At 35.9% G+C, this 22244-nt stretch overlaps 1 protein-coding gene across 10 annotated transcripts in view; it reads right to left on the reverse strand.

Annotated features, from left to right (window-relative positions):
• The window catches only part of CDK14 (cyclin dependent kinase 14), a 600921-nt gene that overhangs the window by 317432 nt on the left and 261245 nt on the right, over positions 1-22244 (reverse strand). For all 10 annotated transcript variants that reach the window (XM_032761120.2, XM_058424902.1, XM_058424892.1 and 7 more), the window contains one exon: positions 18749-18843. In XM_032761120.2, the coding sequence (XP_032617011.1) occupies positions 18749-18843 (95 nt within the window). The remainder of the gene's footprint in view (positions 1-18748; positions 18844-22244) is intronic.

Raw genomic sequence — 22244 nt, forward strand, 5'->3', positions numbered from 1 at the left:
TCTTTTAATTGAGGCATTTAGCCCACTTACATTTAAAGTTAGTATTGGCATATGTGAATTTATCCTGTCATCATGCTGCTATTTGGTTATTTTGCACACTAGTTGATGCAGTTCCTTCGTAGTGTCATTGGTCTTTATATTTTGGTGTGTTTTTACACTGGCTGGTACCGGTTTTTCCTTTCCATATTTAGTGCTTCTTTCAAGAGCTCTTGCAGGGCATGCGTGGTGGTAACAAAATCCCTCAGCATTTGTTTGTCTGGAAAGGATTTTATTTCTTCTTTGCTTATGAAGCTTAGTTTGGCTGGATATGAAATTGTGGGCTGGAAATTCTTTAAGAATATTGAATATTGGCCCCCAATCTCTTCTGGCTGGTAGAGTTTCTGCTGTTAGTCTTATGGGCTTCCCTTTGTAGGTGACCTGGCCTTTCTCCCTGGCTGCCCTTAACAGTTTTTCCTTCATTTTTGCCTTGGAGAATCTGATGATTATGTGTCTTGGGGTTGATCTTCTCGTGGAGTATCTTAGTGGTGTTTTATCTTAATGGTGTTCTCTGTATTTCCTGAGTTTATATGCTGGCCTGTCTTGCTAGGTTGGGGAAGTTCTTCTGCATAATATCCTGAAGTGTGTTTTCCTGCTTGTTTCCATTCTCTGCATCTCCTTCTGGTACGCCAATCAATTATAGGTTTGGTCTTTTTATGAAGACCCATACTTCTTAGAGGCTTCTTTCATTCCTTTTCATTTTTTTTCTCTATTCTTGTCTGCATGTCTTATTTCAGTAAAGTGGTCTTCAAACTCTGATATCTTTTCTTCTTTCTGCTTGGTCTATTCAGCTGTTGATATTCTGTATGCTTCACGAAGTTCTCGTGCTGTGTTTTTCAGCTCCATCAGGTCGTTTATGTTCCTCTCTAAACTGGTTATTTTAGTTAGCAATTCTTCTAAACTTTTATCAAGGTTCTTAAGCATTCTTTGCATTAGGTTAGAATATGCTCCTTTAGTTTACCATAGTTTTATATTACCCATCTTCTGAAGCCCACTTCTGTCAATTCATCCATTTGCCACTCCGCCCAATTCTGTGTCCTTGGTGGAGAGACTTTGCAATCATTTGGAGGAGAAGAGGCCCTCTGGCCTTTTGGGTTTTTAGCATTTTTTCATTGATTCTTTCTCATCTTCATGAGTTTGTCTAGTTTTCGTCTTCGAGGCTGCTGAACCTTGAATGGGGTTTTTGTGGAGGTCTTTTTGTTGCTGTTGTTGACGCTGTTGTTGCTTTTCTGCTTGTTTTTCTTTCAGTAGTCAGATCCCTCTTCTGTAGGGCTGCCACAGTTTGCTAGGGTTCACTTCAGGCCCTGTTCATCTGATTCGCTCCTGTCCCTGGAGATGTCACTCAAGCAGGCTGCAGAGCAGCAAAGTTGGTTGCCTGCTCCTTCTTCTGGGACCTCTGTCTTAGAGGGGCACCAAACTGATGCCAGTAGGACCACTCCTGTATAGGGTGCCCGACTACCCCGTTGGATGGTCTCACCCAGTTGGGTGGCATGGGAGCAGGAACTATTGAAGGAAGCACTTTGTCCCTTGGTGGAGGGGGTATGTTTTGCTGTGGGGAAACCCACTCATCAGGGCTGCCTGGATTCCTCAGAACTACCAGGAGGAAAGGCTAAGTCTGCTAGTCCGCAGAGAATGCGGCCACTCCTCCCTCTAGGCTTTCAGGCCCAGGGAGATCCGAATTCTGTTCCTGAGCCTCTGGCTGGAGTTACTGGAGATGCTGCAGGGAAGCCCCATCCACTGAGGAAGGATGGGTTACGGCTGGGCCTGAAGAATCACTATGGCCACAGACTGCCACAGGTGGTAGGTTGGGCTGTCAGGATAAGTCTTGGGACCAAGCTGTTCAGCCTCCCTGCCTCCAGTAGGGGAAGCCTGGAGCTATAGAAATGAGAGCCACCCTTCCCTTGCTCAGGGAGCTTAGCATGTTTGGCAGTTGTGAGTCCCAGTGCTGGCTGCTGTCCCTCCCCCAAGGAGCTCAAATGGCTTAGACAGCAGGCAGCTGCAGCCAATGCTGGTCGCACCTCCCCATGGGAGTCTGATAGTCTTAAGCAGATTCCAGCTGAGAGGCTGTAAGAATCTGCTTGTTTCAGCGTTAGGATGCTAGGCCCTGGTGGCATGGGTTCACAAGTGGGATCTTCCGATTGGCGGGTTGCACAGTTCTGTGGAAGAAGCACAGTTTCCCCAGCTGGGTAGTGCACCACTCACAGTCTCCCTTCGCTGGGGAGTGGGGGCTCCCCTTTCCTGTGTTGCTTTCAGGTGGGCCACCATACCACACTGCTCTTCCTTCTCTCGGTGGTTAATACCCGCCTTCTAGTCAATTTTTTTCTTTTTACAATAGCAGCAACTTTTATTTATTTATTTTTATTATACTTTAAGTTCTAGGGTACATGTGCACAATGTGCAGGTTTGTTACGTAGGTATACATGTGCCATGTTGGTTTGCTGTACCCATCAACTCGTCATTTACATTAGGAACAGAACAGAGGCCTCAGAAATAACACCACACATCTACAACTATCTGATCTTTGAAGAACCTTCACGTCAATTTTGATGAGAGAACCTGGATACCATTGCTGCCAGTGAAGGATTCACACACTTATTATGGTTTTTCTGATGGGAGCCTCCAATCGCCGCTGCTTCTAGTAGGCCATCTTGTCCTCTCCCCACTATCCAGAATTTTAAATGACATCAAAGATGAGCATGGAATTTTTATGTTAATGATACAAAGAGTGTGTAAATTTTTAAATGTGAATAAACAATACATAACTGCATTTAATAATTTGGAATGATGACAACACTAGTATGGGTATAAAAGGTTAAAAAAACAGTGTATGTTGTATATGGTGTAGTATACACATAAACATACACATATTATATAACATGCATGTGAGTATAAATCCTAAAAGAAGTCTTCAAGGATAATACTTGGTAGCATCGGCTCTCTCTGGGGTGGTTGGATAGTAAGTAATTTGAGATAATTCAGTCAGGATAGGCCAAGTCATTGCTGCAATAACAAGTAACTTTTGCTCAATTCATTGGCCAAAGCAAGTCACCTGGCCATGCCTAACTTCAATAGGGAAGACAGACATATTCTTTTTACAAAGACTGATATACAAATATTTGGGAACAGCAATATGGTCTTCTACATTAGGCAAATACTACTCATTTTTTTCTTCACTGTCACTACTTACTGAACATTAAATACATACATATATGTATAAATTTTTACTGAATTTTAACAGAACCCTTTGTCAAGGATTTAGCAGCCTTAAAAAAAAAGTTACAATTTTACCAACTCACTCAATTACTTCTCTCCTTTTTTAAAATTACTTCTCATCTAAAGTTAACTTTTCTAGAAATTCTTGCTATACTACATTAACTTTTTCCTTCTGATCTCTGAAAGTCTGATTTTCTGGTATAATGTCTCATATACTTGGATACTTAAATCAAAACCCATATTGTGTCAGTGACTTCTCTAAAAGATAACAAATCCATGTTAAACTGAAGGGTTAACTACATTTATAAATTAATCTTTGTACGTCTTGGACACAGGATGGATCTTCCAGATGAAGGCTGATGTACAATATGTCTGTTGTGTAAAAGAAATGCATTATATTTACTAGTTGAAATGTAGGAAAAGAGAGCAAGACTGAACAAAGGAAGTCAAACTATTATGCTGACAAATAAATCTGTGGCCAATCTAGCACCAGAGTTGCCCTGTGTTGTGCAGAAATGGCTGGACCTTAATACCTTCACGTTTTACAGTCACCAGATATAGGAAGCCTGAGGAAAGGCCTGACCTCATTCAGAATGGGTCTCTGTAGCTGAAATAGATGCTGGAGGAGCTGACAGATGGAGGCATTCAGCTGATATTACTTCCTGTAGTAAGTCTTCCTTTGAAGGAGAAACCAGCCACTATATCTCTGTGTCAGCCACTATATCTCCTGTGTCTGATATACTCTATAAGAGAGTTTTAATGAAAACCTTGAAAAATAACTCTCAATTCTCTCTCTGTCTCTCTCTCTCTCTCTCACACACACACACACACACACAGCCACACAATGTGTCCAATGCAACTACTCTATGAAAATAACCATATCAAGTTGGCAAAGATTTATAGGGTGCCCACTGCAGTTGGTAACATGAGAAATTAGCCCCTGCTCTCACGGAGACTGGCTGCTCATTCATCTTATACAGGTGTCACGATGACAAACAAGAATGATCATGTTGCCCTTTGAACCCTTTACAAGATACCACTCAGTTCAATGTAATTTTAGTCAGACGAAATCTGATTTTTTTTCAAGATCCCTGGTCCTTTCTTTTTCTCTAATAAATATTCTATTACTAATCATATTCTCCCCATATTTCTTTCCCATAGTATTGCTGACTTTTTATCTTCTTGTTAGATTTAGACAGCTTTCCTCACATATTTCCTAAGATTCTAGCTAGAATACTCAACATTTTTCTTTCCTGACTGGTTCTAACTTCCTTATCCAAGTAAAAAGGGTAATAAAATAGAAGGGGGAGAAAGATCAATCAATCCATTCTTCCAAATGTCCCTAACAAGGGCTGAAAGAAAAACTAATAATTGAGATCCAAAGCTTTAAAACCAAGATCACATATCTGAGAAGAAAGGAAAAACCCAAAAGATGGACAATTCTTACTTAGCAAATAGCTGCCACCACAAGTTAGTTTCTCAGTTCTCAATTTATGAAATAGAAATGAGGCAGGAGCATCTGTTGGGGATTTATAGCCAGGCTTGAATATACCAGTGAGAAAGGAGTAAATTACTCACTAGAAGTTGAATATTAACTCAGAACACTGAAGTTCATTTACTAAAAATGACATTTTTAATAATACACAGCAATCAAAACATAATGAAACTGAAAAATGAAGTGTATATATTCTGAATAATTAAATTTTAAAATCAGAACCTTTCACCGCTACATACTCCTTTATACATAGACTGTAAAAAAGTTCTCATTGCTTTAAAATACTGTCAAATGTATGAATATGTATCTATACATGTGTCAACATCTCAAAATCATAACAAATCATAAAAAAACAAACCAACAACTAACCAGCCAATTGACAGTCATAACTATTTTCTATTAAGATAGCAAATTCTAAGAAAATCCTTCAGACACTGCTCTTGTGCCTAAAATGTTATTGAATGGACAATAATCTAATAACAGTTAATTAAAATACCTTCACTCCCACTAGCCTTGTCACATTTGATAAACTCTGACAATTGATAAAGAGAAAAACTTATATACTTCACAACAATTGATGTGAAAAAGTTATCTAATTATACATTGGTTTACACGATGGCACGCTTTAACATTTGTTCATATTTAAACTTATTAAGAATGGATGATATTCCAAAGTAAAGATGACAAATAGAACATATGGATCTACCTTGTATTCTCCTGAATTCTCACTCACCAAATTTTGAAGCTCCAAAACAGATGGTAGCAAGTTTTGCATAGAAAATACACCCAACCAACCAAATGGAATACTAAACTGGCAGTGAGGAAAGCCTAGAAGCAGCACTGCTTATGCGGAGAACAATCAAAAGGCTCAGAAATTGGTGGCACCAGGAAGTGGGCATGAGTTGAAAGTCTACATATGGAAGTCGAAAACATGGAATATTGGTTGACAATCTTTTTAGTAGCTATTTAACTTAGATTTGTTTCCCCACTCTGCTTATACAGATAACTGCCCCTCTTAAACCCAGAGAAGGAAAAACAGAGGGTGTCCAAACTAGAAAATCCAACCAGTTAGGGATAGCGACACCATCCTAAAATGGGGGATTACGTAGAGGTCTGAATCCCACTCGGTTTCCAGAAGATTGGCAGCCAGGCAGCAGTTTGGAAGTTTTTTCACTGGGAATCTTATAGCATTGCAGGAAAGATGGATACTGGCATTGAGGGTCTCTCAACAATATGACTTAGTCAGTACCTACAGTGAAACTCATAATGACCCAGATACCCACATACCTGGAATTCCCAATCATATTGCTTCTGTACCAGCTATCTGACCAAAGCCTCAAATATTAAAGAGAGAGCCCAAAACAAACTAAAAGAAAAAAATAACAATGTGGTGGAAACATAGTTTTACTATTAGAAAAACTTCACAAAGGCTATTATTAATATTTTCAGTGAGAAAATATTAGTAAGAAAAGATATTGCAACCTTGAAACAAGAAAGAATATATTATAAATGAAATATTCAGAGCAAAGTTACCTTAGAAATTAATAATAAAATTTAAATTTAAAAATTTCAATAGAAATGTGAAACACAAAGTTGAGGAAATTTGATCATTAGTGTTGAGCTAAAGAAAAAGAATTAGAAAACGGGAGAGAAAAGACAAGAAAATTAGAACAATCCAGGAAGTCCAACATTCAAATAATAAAATATCTAAAAATAGAGAAAGGAGAAAATAAAGGAAGGAAATAGTAACAAAATAATTTAAGTTCTTGAATACAAGTAAATGCATTAAAGATGTTCAACATCATAAGTCAGGAAAACACAAGTCAAACTCACTATCAGATACAACTAAACATCCAATATAATAAAAAAAAAGGCAGAAAATAACAAGTGTTGCCAACTGTGAATAAAATTGGCACCCCTATACACTGCTGGTTGGATTGTAAAATGGTGCATCCACTTTGGAAAATAGTTTGGCAGTCCCTCAAAAGGTGAAAGATAGAGTTACAAGATGACCAGCAATACCACTCCTAGGTATATGCACAAAAGAATTGAAAGAAGATAAACAAATGTACGTACACAAATGTTCATAGCAGCAGTATTCACAACAGCCAAAAGGCGAAAAGAAACCCCACATGTACATTAATTGATGAATAAATAGATAAAATGTATATCCAAAGTATGGAATATTACTCAGTCTTAAGAAAGTATGAAGTACTGAGAAAAGCTACAACATGGATGAACTTCAAAAACATTATGCTAAGTGAAAGAAGACAATGACAAAGGGTCACATATTATTATGATTCCATTTATATGAGATGTCAGGCAAATCTATCGAGACATACAGTAGATCGGCGGTTCAGGAGCAGGGGGTTAGTGGTAAATTCAGAGTGAATGCTAATGGATATGGGATTCTTTTCAGGGTAATGAATTGTAAAATTAGGTTGTAGTGATGGTTCCACAACGTTGTGAATAGGCTCAAGACCGCTGAATTGTGTACTTTTAAAAAGCAAACTTTGTTACATGAATTGTATCATAATAAAGCTACTGCATTACACACACAAAAAAAAAAAGGATGAAAGGACATGAGATTCCAGATTGAAAAAGTACACCCAATGAGCATAAAGCTGCACCTTGGTTTCTTTTTCACTTTATCATAAAATTTCAGGACACTAGAAATAAAGAGAAATATCTTAACAGAAACAATGGAACTGAAAAATGGAGCAATCTTACTGAAATTCAAATGGAATTATTTCCAAGCAAGAATTCTACATCTAGCCAAAATGTCAATCAAGCATGAGTACCGAATAAAGGTATTTTCAAAAATATAATGCCTCAACAACAACAAAAATCTTGCACACACCCTTTCCCAGGAAGCTATTAGAAATTGTCTTCCTCAAGACAAAACCACATAAGATGAAGACAAAAGAGCTCCAGCTCAGGGAAGAGGGGAAGGGCATGCCAGGAAATCAGGAAAGATACACCAGGCAGAGGCTCTGGGAGGCCCTGAATTAATAACAGAAATGAAAAACAGAAAATTAATATTAATTCCGGAGAAACAGAGAGGAAAAAGTAGTCACAGTACACTATGTGTCTTGGCTACAAAGATTTATATTAACATGCTAATATAAATATCAAATTCTGAATTCTGATCTAATCAAAATTATGACTACACTGGGAGGATGGGAGACTGGGAGGGCGGCAGGAAAAGGTGAGTACGTTTGTTTTGAAGTGGAGGAATGAGAAAAAAACTAAATTCTCGCTTTGCATTGTAGGAATCAGTAGATTATGCCAAAGATGAATAATCAATAAGTAAAATAAATGAGTTTTATTAGATATTTTATTAGATATTTAAAGAGAAATCTGAAAGAATCAGCTAAAAAAGTAGAAAGTTGAAGGTGAAAACTGCGTTTTTCATAAGAAACCTAGAACTAATTGACTTAATCTAAATACATATATAACTTGCATAAAAGCAAAAACCACATCAATAAAAATGAATAATTTATAGAGTGGCCTAATATTCCTTTACCAAAGTAGAGAATGCACATTAAACTAAACCATTATGTGATACTAGGTATTCATAAAATGCAAGAAAAAGTAAAATTAAAAATAAATAGAATGCAAGAAGTGGTCATTATCATGACAGGCATTTACTACCTTAGTTTAAAAATTGGTGAAGTTATAGCCACCGATTTTGTATGATATATAATAATGTATACTTTCACACTTAGAACTGAAATTGCTAGTGATTTTTTCTTCAATTACCTAATGACCTATTCAAACCTAATGTGAAGGTAACTGGAATTATTGATCATTTTCATCCTGATCTTGGGTACTTACATCAGGCGGTAACTTTTGTACCTTAGCTGGAGCTTTCTCTAATCTCTCCAAGCTGATAATTATTGTCAGTCTTATTACATTTAATGTATTACTCTCGTGCCTCCACCCACCCCCTGAATCATGCAGTTTTCCAGGAGTATTGTTTTCTTAAGACATATGGCCATAATTCCTGTGAGAAATTTAAAAAAAAAAATTAACATGAGAAATATATACTTTTCATTCCAAAGGAATTATCTTTTTATTACTGTTTTATCTTCTCTGTGATTTCTCTACCATTAAATATCATAGTTTAAGTGGTGAAATTCCAAGATAAACTGAGGAACAAGAATTAAAATTTTATAAAAATCAGATGCATACTGTATTCTCACTAAAATAGTTTGATCTATAGTGGAATATACTCAGAATTGTGTGCTTTTGTGGATAGGCAGGCATTTACCATAGCAACAGTTGGAGATCAGAAACACTTCTATCTTCGACCATGTGAATTAAATACCAAATCATGATTATAAGTATCTAATAAGGACAGCAATCACATAAAATAAAACTAGAATATAGAGATGATAGAAATGATGTAAACAGGAAAAAAATTGAAATCTCAGCACCCAACATGATAGTGGACAGTTGAAAATGACTAAAAGTAACCATCATTCCTTATTATTAGATGAGAAAAAGCTATTAGGGAAAAGGACAGAAAAGAAGTTAATTTACTTTGTCCTACCAATTACAGAAAATGGGAAGTTCCTAAGAGAGCACTGACTGAAAGCTAGCTTGTTTCCTTTTCATTTCTTTAATTTCTCCTTATGGTTCAGAATTCCTCCATCTTACACTGCCTGCACATTCAGTCATCCACAATGTTTACATCTGTTCACATTCTGTACTTGGTTCTGAATGACAACCTCCCCTTCAGAATATAGAATCACAGTATTATACAGCATAACTAGTTCTCCATATATGAAACAAAAACCCTTCCATAAAGAAAAGCCTATGAGACAAATCTAGTTTTCCTATTGTTTACACTAAAACACAAATATGTTCTAGTACCATGACACATATAGATCTGTGACAGCAATTTATAACTCAAATGGCTTATGGAGGTTTACCTTGTCTAACATCACAGTTCTCCACATGACTTCAATCTCTTTAAAAACAACGTCTATATATTTGTATCTCTAGAACTTAAGGATATTCCCCTGGCACAGAGAAGACAGTCCGTATATGTTGGAGGGAAAAAAGTGAATGAATGAATACATAAATTATTAAGTGAATGACCATAACGAGCTGTGTTTCTGTTCCCCGAAATTATGTCAAATGGGACACACTTATCTATACCGACTATGGAAACTTGTAGTTACCTGGATTCACACTCAAATCAGGAGATGATATGATATAGCCACTGGAAAGGGCATGCATGAAGTATCCGACATCTTAGCCTAAATTTCCTCATCTGCAAAATGAAGGGACCTTACATCTACGTCACGGTATCAGTTGGGAGCACATAATCTAAATTACATATCTCAATGTCATGCATGTAATACAGGTTAGGAACCCTTTCTACAATATTCCTGATGTGAATCTAGTCATCCTCTATTTGAATGCTTTTAGCAATAAGGTGCTTATTACATTTCAAAGAACTGAACATAATTTACAGAAAACACACAATTGAGCATTCTTCTAAGAATTAAGCCAAAGCCAGCCTTCCCAAAATTCTCACACTTGACTTCCTTACCCCATCTAGAATATATACACTACCTTTTTCTCTCCTCTCTTGGTATGTCTTTAATTCTCCTGAATAATTTTGGCATCTTATTGGAGCTCCTCTGTGCATACTCCCATACACCAAAGAAATCACTAGTCTTTTTTTACACGAATTGTTTTAAGTTACCTTTCCTCCACCCCATTTTTCTGTATTAGGTTGGGATGCTTTCTTTTCTTAAAACCAAATATACCGTTTTACTTATCCCCATGATAATTCACCTTTTAGGTTAGGCTCATCATTTTATTAGATTCTTTTCTGACCCTTGATTCTATCACCCTAAGTGTTAATTATACTTCCCAGCTATGACACAAATAGATCCAGCATATCACCACCACTATCTGAGTCATTAATAAAAATATCAAACAGAACAAGGACAAGGACAATGCCCTCCAGCACACCCCAACAGACTTTTCTCCATGATGATGTCAATTCATTGATCAACACGCTTTGGATAAAGTGGTTCAACCAGAGATAAAACTGGAAATAAAATAATGATCTTCTAACAACTAGATTTCATTTCCATTCTTGTTTTAAATATCTCATAAATATCTCAAACTAGTTCACTAGTCTGTTGAAATCAGGAAATAACAAAGAGAATGAAAATCATTAGACCCTAATGTCTAAAAATTTATTTTAAATTTCACCAATGTTCTATATTAAGCTTATATTTCTGTAGATTCAGATTTGTCCCCCATCACCCTTCAAAAACCAGCATTACTTTTGCCCATCTGCATTCTTGATGATTTCCCGAAGATTATAAACAATGGTTCCATGAATATACCACCTGCCAATTCTTTTCACATTCTAGATTTACCTTATCTGGGACTAGATAATGAATCTAGTGGACGTTTATGAGGTCTCTTTTTCTCCTTAGGGCATGGTGGAAAAGCAGGGAAAAAGGGAAGCATGCCCTGTATCTGAATGTATTCCCTAAGTTGGGAAAAGTTCTGATTTTATGAATTTTTTTAAACTTTTATTTTAAGCTTGGGGTACACGTGCAAGTTTGTTATACAGGTAAGCTTGTGTAATGGGGGTTTGCTATACAAATTGTTTCATCACCTACATGTTAAGCCTAGTATCCATTAGTTACTTTTCCTCATCCTCTCCATTCTCCAAGCCTCCACCCTCTGGCACACCCCAGTGTGTGTTGTTCCCCTCTATGTGTCCATGTGTTCTCATCATTTAGGTCCCACTTATAAGTCAGAACATGCAGTATTTGGTTTTCTATTCCTGTGTTAGTTTGCTAAGGATAATGGCCTCCAGCTCCACCCATGTTCCTGCAAAGGACATGATCTCTTTCTTTGTTATGACTGCATAGTATTCCACAGTGTATATGTATCACAATTCTTTCTGCAGTCAATGGTATTTTATGAATCTTGACAGGAAACCGGACCCACCTGCCATTAGAAGAGCCAAAATGCTAGATACTCACTTTCTTACGGTCCTGTGCAGTCAAAACATGGGCTTGAAACTTCATCTCAGCCAACAAAAACAATCAATCCTGGCTTAGCATTACGAGCTAACAGTCCAAAGAAGCAATGATAATGTAGGATGTTCCCATTTTGGCAACACTGGCAAAGATAGCAAGGCCAGCAAAGCAAGAGACAATGTCCAGCCCCAACACTCATGGTGGCAGCAGGGTGCTTAGTGGACAGTGCCATGCATGATTTTGGCTCTGGTCTGGCTATTCAGTCTCGTGTTATTCCTGCCCACTTTTAAAGTCTTCCCAACAGGTGTGTCAGCCACACAATATATATCCAGAATCCAACCATTTCTCTTCACTTCTTCTGCAGACATCATCTCATGCTTAGATCTTATTGCAATAGCCTCCTGACTGGTCTCTCTGTTTCTTAACTTGCCCACCCTTGGTCCATTCTTAAGAAAGCAGCCAGAGATCCAATAAAATATGAGTCAGATCAAATAATGTATCTGCTCAACACCCTTCGGAGGCTTCCCATCTCATTCTGAGTCAAAGCCAAACTCAGTACAGCCAAATCTTTCAAAGCCAACACAATCTGAATGCCACTGCATCTCAAACCTTGTCTCTTCCTATTGTCATCCTTGCCAGCTCCCTGCAAGCCACAGCCCTGCTGTTCCTCAGACAAGCTTTCTGCCTAGAATGTTCTTCCTCTGAAAATATGTGCATCTCCCTCTTTCACCTCCTTCAGATTTTTACCTAAACACTTCTCAGCAAGCCCTCCCTCATCACCCTCAACTAAAGTTGCATGTGTGCATACATATGCACATATATCTATCTCAGAGGAAAGCAGAAAAATGTTCAATTGCTCAAGGACTGTTTAATCTGGAAAGGAAAATATTGATAGAGAGCTACAGTTTTTCAAGAACAGATGTGGCATAAAATCACGCAAATCACAGCATTCTTCACAGATTTAAACATCAAAATGTATGAGGCAGAGAAACCAAATAATTAAGTAAATTCTGTAGCAAGTTGAAAAGACAGAATGTAATTTTCAGCTTCCTGTCCCATCTTCTAACATCATACATACCTTAGGCCATCATATAAAACTCTAGGAAGGTAGCTAATACAGGTAAGTTGCAGGTTAAAATGGAGTAACTGGCATCTTTAGGCACAGAAGACTTGAGCTAAAGTAATATCTTTACCATTTTAACTCGGCTAAACCATTTGTCAATCTGCTTTAAATTCTCTAAGCGTTATTTTTCCTCATCAGTAAAATACTTCATAAAAATAACATGCTACCTACAACTCAAAGAGCTGAGGGTGGCATCTAATAAAATAACATCTATGAGAGTGCTTTGTAGAATGCACAACACTATAAAAACATTTTATGGGCTTTATGATTTCTATTGATACAGTTTTGTTTTCATGTGAAATACAATATTTTTGTTTTATATAATGTTATACATTAGTTTAGGCTATTTCACTAGTTTATAGCAAAATAGGAACAAAATGATTATCCCTAACAATATCATGATTAGCTTTGAGTTTGTTGCTTTTCTTTGTTTCACAGCTTTATTGAGGTATGACTGATATGCAAATGACTGTATATACTTAATGTATACAATCTGAGGAGTTTGGACATATGCATGCACCCATAATACCATCACCACAATCAAGGCAATCAAGTTAATAAATATATCCATTACTCCATTAGTGTGTGTATATGTATGTGTATGTGTGTATATATATGTGTATATATATATAGTGTGTGTATATATACATATATATGTAATACACATGTATAATAAAGGCAAAATGACACAAGGAAACTTGTGGAGTAACGGATATGTTTATTACCTTAACTGTCTTGATTGTGGTGATGGTATTATGGGTGAATGCTTATATATATATATATACATATATATATATATATACACACACATACATACATATATATGTATATATATACACACATACATACATATATATGTATATATATACACACATACATATATATGTATATATATATACACACATACATACATATATATGTATATATACACACACATACATATATATATGTATATATATATATACACACACATATATATATATATATATATAGTTTGTTTGTTTTTTAGAGACAAGGTCTTGCTCTGCCATCCAGAGTCCAGTCTAGTGGTACAATTATAGCTCATTATAGTCTTGCACTCTTGGACTCGAGCATCCTTCCACCTCAGCCTCCAGAGCAGCTAAGACTGTAGGCACATACAACCAGCCTGGGTAATTTTTTTTTTTTATTTTATGTAGAGACAAGGTCTCACTATGTTGCCCAGGCTGGTCTCAAATTCCTGGCCTCAAGCAATCCTCCCACCTCCACTTTCCAAAGTGCTGGAATAACAGGGTTGAGCCACTGTGTCCAACCTTGCTTTTATATTTCTGATGGTAAGAATACTTAACATAAAAATCTACTCTACTACCAAAATTGTAAGTGCTACAATATCATATTGTTAAACCATATGCACTGTGGTGTGCGGTAGCTCTCTGGAACTTACGACTGAAACTTTTATCATCCATCTTGTATCCCCCACCACCCCCCCAAAAAAAAACACCTGAAACTTTATACCCACTGAACAACTCCCTATTTTCCCCTCCTCCTTATTCCCTGGTAATCAAAATTCTATTTTGATTTCTACTTGTACATAATTATTAAATATGTAATGAAAAATGCTGCTACACATGCTTTGCTCTTATGTAATTTAAAATAGAACAGTTATTAGCTTAATGGCAATATATATTTACATAATCATGTTTGCTATTAGCATTCTTATTTTCACTTACGGGATCTGTTTTAAATTTTTCAGCATGGTGTTAAATAGGATAATGCGGCACTTATTTGTCTTTGGCAAAGAAAATAAAAACTAAATTGCTTAACTTTCTGTTTAAGTAGAAGAGAAATTTGTTAGAACTTTCACAACTAAATATATTCTGGAGTCAATGATTCTCAACTACATTTTCTACCTTTCTCTTCCAAGTCTTAAACCTGTATAGGGAAAAAAGACAGCTATAATAATATTTTAGACCATTATGAACGAGATTCCTTTTCAAGCTAACTTAGCCACTCCTTGGTTTAAGGTGTTCCTTCATATTTGACATATTAGACCCAACTGCCTGGGTCTGTCTTACAAACTACAAGACCTTGGAAATAACTGTACTCAAAACCATGCACCAGAGGGGCCCACATGTTACCCAACAGCAACATGAGCAACTTAAGGAGCACATTTCCTAAGGGGTTCCAAACCTTGCAGCTTCCAGATCATAGTATCTACAGACTTTGTAACTGTATAAGAATCTAAATTACAGAACACTTTAGGTCTGTAAAGCTTTTCCTATTACTTAAAAGAAAGCCTACACCAACAATATCCTATTAGCCCCTAAACCACTTTAATAACGACCTTCAAAGTCATTTCCTTGAGTATTCTTTCACATCACTAAATTTTTTACCACTTATTTCATTATTCTGGCCCTCAGAAGGCTTTTATAAAACCTAAAATGCCATTCATGGCAATAATATAAAGCAACTAGGCTTACAGTTCTCCTTTAAAGCCAAAAAAAGAAATACATTTATAGTATGTACACATTATCATAAATAAGAATCCTTCACTTGGTACAACTTGAATTACACAGGTATCTCAAAAAGCCCTTGAAAACTTCATTGTGAAATCAAAAGGAAAAGTACAATAGTACCTAATGAATCTTAAATTATTTTACCTTCCCTTCATATCCAGGGTTTTAATGGGCATGGGGTATTGGTTTTTCCTACTGTTTAACTTACAATGGTACCTCCCTCAAAAAAGGGTACAATGAATTACATGGAACTACAAAATCAACATTGTTTAGAAAATAGCTTTGATGTTAATAATTCTGAAATACAGCAACATTATCATTAAGTTTTAGAAATTTTAAACTAAACTGATACTGATTTTAGAACTTGCTAACAAAGTTGTGTGTGTGTGTGTGTGTGTGTGTGTGTGTGTGTGTGTGTGTGTGTGCATTTCAGAAGACCTTAGTGGCATATATGTGACAATACTATAACTTACAAGTTTGCTTTATGGAAACTAAAAACACATTTTTAATTGAAATAAAAGTTTAAATGGACAGGTTTTTGGCCAGTCTACAAAACTTATTCAAACTATAAAGCAGTTTCACTGTTTTTAGGACTTCTCTGCACTCAGGATATTAAGTGTAGAATAAAGGAAGGTTATGGAAAGAAAGAAGAAAGTTTTCTTTTCCTCTTCTGACCAAAGACCTAGGCTAACTAAAATTGATAAAAATAAACAGGAGCTGTAACAGTCCAATTAGGATGGGCCTGGGTCTATCTTACAAACTACAAGACCTTGGAAATAACTGCTTCATCTCCCTAACCTTTAGGTTTTTCCTTTGCAAAATGGTGATATTTACAGTTCCATGAGGCTGTTGAGAACACCAAAAGTGACAATGAATGTAAAGCCCTCCGTACACCGCTCAGCATAAAACTCTGTAAATTTCAGCTGCTGGGTTTTATTATTGTGGCCATATTTGTCTTAAACATTCTTTTGCCTCTCTTTCTGTGGCCCTCACTCATTCATCCCAAGCCCACAGTGCCCTCCTGTTTCCTACCTTATGCCGCTCACTAATATCTGCTCTAATTTCCAAGGCACTTAATGTTTAATAATTATTATTGCCTTTCCACTGCTTCAAAACATGCAAAAAGAGTAGAGTTTATTTCTGCTAGATACTGTGAGGAAAGCAATCTGATTAAAACAATCCATTAAGGTATGTAAGAACCTTAACTTTTCTTGAGATATCCAAATATTTACAAAGAACAAGCAATTGGAAACTTGTGTTAAGGAAATAAAAACTTTAGGTAATATTCAGGGAAGTTATTTTTGAACTGGGCAATTGCCAAATAGACTAATCCTGCTGAGAAATCTACACCTTCCCACCCTAAATGAGAAGACTATCCCTAAGAAATTTCTACAAGCTGGAGTGGTTCTTTTCACCAAAGGCTGATTTCAGGAATTCAACTAAACATCTTTTACTAAAAATGCACCAAAACAAAACAAACTTCACATATAGCAGCAAAAAGCAAAATGATAGAAAATGATGAGAATAGGAAAAGATAGAAAAAGAAAGGTAGAAAGGAAAAAGGCAAAGAAGCAGTGTAAAAGTAAGGCGACAAAAGTAGACAGGACAACAGAAGCAGAGGCAGGGCAATCATAAGCCAAAAATGACCCAAGTTGGCCTCAATCTCTAAAAGCGACAAGAGTAATCTATATGATGTCCAAACTCTATGGAGAAGTTGGGAACAAAATGTTACTATAGGTACTGCATGTGCCCATATTATTAAGTGGTTGATTTAAAAGGACATGGGATGTCTCCATAAGAACTGGACTAGGGAAAATTTCACTCACACAAAGAAAAGTGATTATGTTTAAAAGTCAGTCTTTATCAGTAAATAATGCAGGGTAGTGAATTTATTTCCTTTTATTTGGCAACAACATAAATACAAAATCATCAAATGACACTTGATCCAATATGTACATTGTAGCCCCATAAATATATTTCATTATTTTTTAAGATTTAGAGGACATATTTTCACATTATTTTTATTAGTTTCTTTACCAATGTTACTGATTTTGGTGCACAAGCTACTTTCCTTCTTTTTAATTATCTAATTTCAGGGACAGAATAAGTACATTTTGGAAATCTCTTTTCTACAAAACATTGCAAAAGTCAAGCATAGTAAGGAAAATCTAGATTTAACTGAAATATGTAAACTAGATACACTTAAAAGTATGAATCAAAAGTTCCAAGTCTAAATCAGCTGGAATACATTATTAACTCCAAAATCATGGATTAAACAAAAGAAATTATGTTTGCATTGATGTGTGAATCTGCATCCATTCTTGGTACCACATAATATATGCAACTGCTCAGCTCTAGCTGTCCTTGCAGTCACATTACCATATTATTCAAATGTGTCTATCATTTATATGTAAATAGACAAGATAAATGGCTTCTTCACAAGACAACAATTTTCAAATGACAGACACAGGCAGACATAAGGAAAATAAAAATGCTGCAAATATTCATTCTTTTTTTTTTTTAAGGAAAAATGGAAAGTACTTCAAATTTTTTAAAAAGTAGTGTGGTAATTACAAAATGGGGTCCTAATACACTGACAATACCAACAACTATTCTAAATCAATGTCTACACCGATGTCATTTGTGTCTTATAAATTACATGTTCTTAGATCCATCTGTGAAAATTGGGATGTTAATTATCACGGTTACATTTCACGATTCCACAGTTAAATGCTGAAGTAGTGCTACACAAATACCATATGTTTTTTAAGAGAAATGGGGAAGGATTAATTATGAGTTCAAGTCCAAGTCTTCCAGCAATAATACTCTCACACAAGAAGATCATTACATTGTGTGCTATGCAATCGGAAGTTCTAATTAATAGCTGAAATACCAAGTGAGGGGGAAGTCTAAATTGTAAGTATCAGGCTTTCCTACACACACACACACACACACACACACACAGATCTTAATAAGCATGCTTTTGAGAAACCAAGTTACAAATCCAAAAATAAAAAACCATTCTTATTGCCTATGAGCTTTCTTTGATAATGATCACCATCAGGCTGTTGAATCCTGTGTAATAACCTAAAAATTACAATGTATCCTAGTAACAAATAGGTTATAAATAGATAACATATCTGATAAAAATTCAAGTTAACATTTTTCTGGGTTTTTCTTCTAAGACACATATCATTCAATAATCTCCTATAAGGCCATTATTTTATACAAAATTACAATTCTCATGTATTCAGATAAAATATTAACTTCAATACAGCAATCTAAAAACAAAATTCTATGATAACACTATAAGAATTTCATTCATATTTTAAATGTCTAAATTTAAAAGTCTTACTTTACTTACCACATATTCAAACACAAGTGTCAGTGTCTCCTTGGTATGGATGATGTCATGAAGTAGTACTATGTTAGCATGTTTTAGTCCTTTTAACAGAGAAGCTGTAAAATAAAATGGACAGAGAAACAATTTATTATGGATAACAATCAACTAATATATACCATTATAATTTTGGCACACTGTCAGATGAGAGTTATCTATTTTCACATGTTCCAAGTCAATAACAATTCAAAATGAAGGGTAGAAAAGCAAGACTTTTTTTGAGATGGGGTCTCACTATGTTGCCCAGACTGGTCTCAAACTCCTGGGTTCAAGTGATCCTCGTTCTTTAGCCTCCTGATAAGCTGGGATTACAGGTGTATAACACAGTGCCTGGCCAGAAAAACAAGGTTTTCATTTAGATAAAACTTCTTTCAGTTATTTTACCTGTCATCTGTTATAATCTCTAGTTAGGTTTCATTATGGTCAGGGAAAATACTTGGTATGATTTCAATTCTTTAAATTTGTATAGTTTATTATCCAGAATATGGTTTATCTTGGTATACATTCCTTACGTATGGAACCTGTATTCTGCTGATGTCGGGTGGGGAGTTCTATAAATGTCAATTTGATCCTATTATTTAATAGTATCATTGAGTTCTTCTATTAATATATTCTTACTAATTTTCTGAATAGTAGTTCTATGAACTACTGAGAGAGACATATTGGCATCCTCAACTGTAATGGTGGATCTATCCATTACTCATTTGAGTTCTGCTTGTTTTTGCTTTTTGTATTATGAAGCTCAGTTGTTTACTGAATACATGTTTAGGATTGCTGTGTCTTCTTTGAGAATTGACCGTTTTATCAATCTGTAATGTCCTCTTTACTCCTAGTAAATTTCTTTGTTCTGAAGTCCTCTTTGTATAGCCATCCACCATTCTCTTGATTAGCATTTACCCATCCTTTTCTTTTCAATCCTACTGATATCATACCGTTGAAGTTCCTTGTAGACAGTATATGGTTTGGTCATTATTTTTAATGCATTTTGCCAATCTCTGACTTTTCATTTTGATGTTTAGACCACTTACATTCAATGTAAATATTAATATGTTGGGTTACCACCTGCCATTTTAGTCTGATTTTCCTTTAGGTACCTTGCAATTTAGTCTTCACTTCTGATTTGATGTTTCCTTTTCTTCTATACTTGCCAGAAGTTCAATTAACTCTAATTTTATTTCATTTTATTTTTTGTCCATTTCTCTACTTAGCTTTTGTACTTCTAACTAAAGGTAGGCTTGTTTGTTTCATATACCAAAAAGCATGAATTCAAATATTCAATTCATATTTCAGTGTTATACACAGTTTTAATTTTACAGTTGACTTTTTGCAAGAGTTTTTGCAACTAAAATGCACTAATTCCTAATTTCAATGTTTGAGAGTCGTTTTGGGTAGGTGTGGGCTACTTTATTCTATTCCTATTTATTTAATGAACTGGTTCCTAATCTGACAGTCTTTTTTTCTGTCATCTTTGCCCTCTTCTATGTAGTTTTTACAGCTGGCACTGGGAGACGAAAGAAGAAGGGTTTGGGTTGTCTTGTTTCTTTTTCATTTCCACAGGATCCTTAATTTCTCCCTTTTCCTTCCTTTTTTACTTTCACTATCCTGTCTTAACGGGTACCACTCTTTCTCTCTATATATGACTCTCCTCTAGAGGCAATGCTTTCCAACAGCTGCCAATTCCAGTCACTTTCATCCTCCTTTCTTGCACCCAGTGCTGTGAATGAACTACACAGCATCCCAGCTTTCTCTTTCTGGAATAATTTTGCTTGTGATTTGATTAAGTCCTCCACACGCCTGGTACTGTTTTTCACAGCTTCTTAAGCCTCTATCAGCTTCCCCTGTGTCACTCTTTGCTATCACAGGCTTGTTGCTGTCTCTTAATGCTCTTGAAGGGATGAGTTGTCTGTTTTCATTTGTTCTCCTTGTTGGATTTATGACTTTTGGAGGAGTATGAGTGGGAAGATTCAAGATCAGAAAGCCACCATTAATTGTCCTCCAAACCCCTTCTCCCATAGGAACAGTAATCTTTTTTTTCCCCCATTGATATATCTTGCTCCTGGATCAAGATCTAAAGCATAGTAAGAACTCAACAAACTTACTGAATGTCATACATCTGGGGTCCTCAAGGGTTGGGGTGGCTATTCTGAATAAGAAGAGCCTGCTGCCACCTAGAAGCTCTTCCTCAAGTTTGACCAATCTTCCTTTGACTCTGAGACCAGCACTACGCCCAAATCTCCAGCTGATAAAACTCAGTTTCCACACAGGGCCTCTGGGTATCTACTCCTCTAAAAACCCAGAGAAGACCAGCTGCTAATGCTAGCAATTTCAAGACCTTGACAAGGAATAGCTGGCTTTACCTCTTAAACTGCACTCCTTCCTCAATGCAAGCCTCCTTTCCTTTGATTAAAAAAAGGAATAAGACGTGGCCAGGCGTGGTGGCTCATGCTTGTAATCCCAGCACTTTGGGAGGCCGAGTGGGGTGGATCACGAGATCAAGAGATTGGGACCATCCTGATTAACATGGTGAAACCCTGCCTCTACTAAAAATACAAAAATTAGCCAGGCATGGTGGCGTGTGCCTGTAATCCCAGCTACTTGGGAGGCTGAGGCAGGAGAATCACTTGAACCTGGGAGGTGGAGGTTGCAGTGAGCTGAGATCACACCACCGCACTCCAGCCTGGCAACATAGTGAGACTCCATCTCAAAAAAAAAAAAAAAAAAAAAAATGAGACACATCACATCCCCATAATCAGATTCTTTACAACACTGCTCATCTTAAGGAAATTTTAGATTAAGATTTATGTTTATAAATAATACCACAAAAGACACGACTGGGCACTTAGTTTTCCTCCTTTTGGATTATCTCCTTATAATAATTTGTGAAAAATAGAATTACAGGGTCAAAGGATATAAATATATTTACAAAATATTATTTATTAAATTTAGGTGGTGAATTTAGTCTTACATCTTTCTAACTCCGTGTAAGAATAAAAGAACTGTGAAAGACAGGGGAAAATATATTAAAAAAAATTGTACAATGCAAGTAGCCCATCCTATCAAGTAACTGAAACCTTTATTAAATTAATATATGAGTATTTATAAACTCATAAGCATGAGTATTTATAAACTCATAAGCATGAGTATTAATTTAAGAATTCTTCATATCTGAGTAAAACCAAAAATAATCAAAATTATTTCTCTTTACAGCAATGACAATTCAAGTAGAGTATTCAAAACACAGAAGTTTCCTCTTTACCATTACATTAAAAACACTATGTCTTCATTTTGGTTTTTTGTTAAGAATCTATAAAATCTGAAAAGAAAAAAAAAAAACAAAACATTCTGCCTATATTCTATTCTATCAATAAATTGTAGTAATTCATTTATTAATCAAATATTTATTCAGAATCTAGTTGCTGACACTGGTGGCCCTGAGCAGGTCTGTGATCGCTTGGCAAAT

This window comes from Hylobates moloch, unplaced genomic scaffold, assembly GCF_009828535.3.
Source record: "Hylobates moloch isolate HMO894 unplaced genomic scaffold, HMol_V3 SCAFFOLD_1, whole genome shotgun sequence".
Taxonomy (NCBI): domain Eukaryota; kingdom Metazoa; phylum Chordata; class Mammalia; order Primates; family Hylobatidae; genus Hylobates; species Hylobates moloch.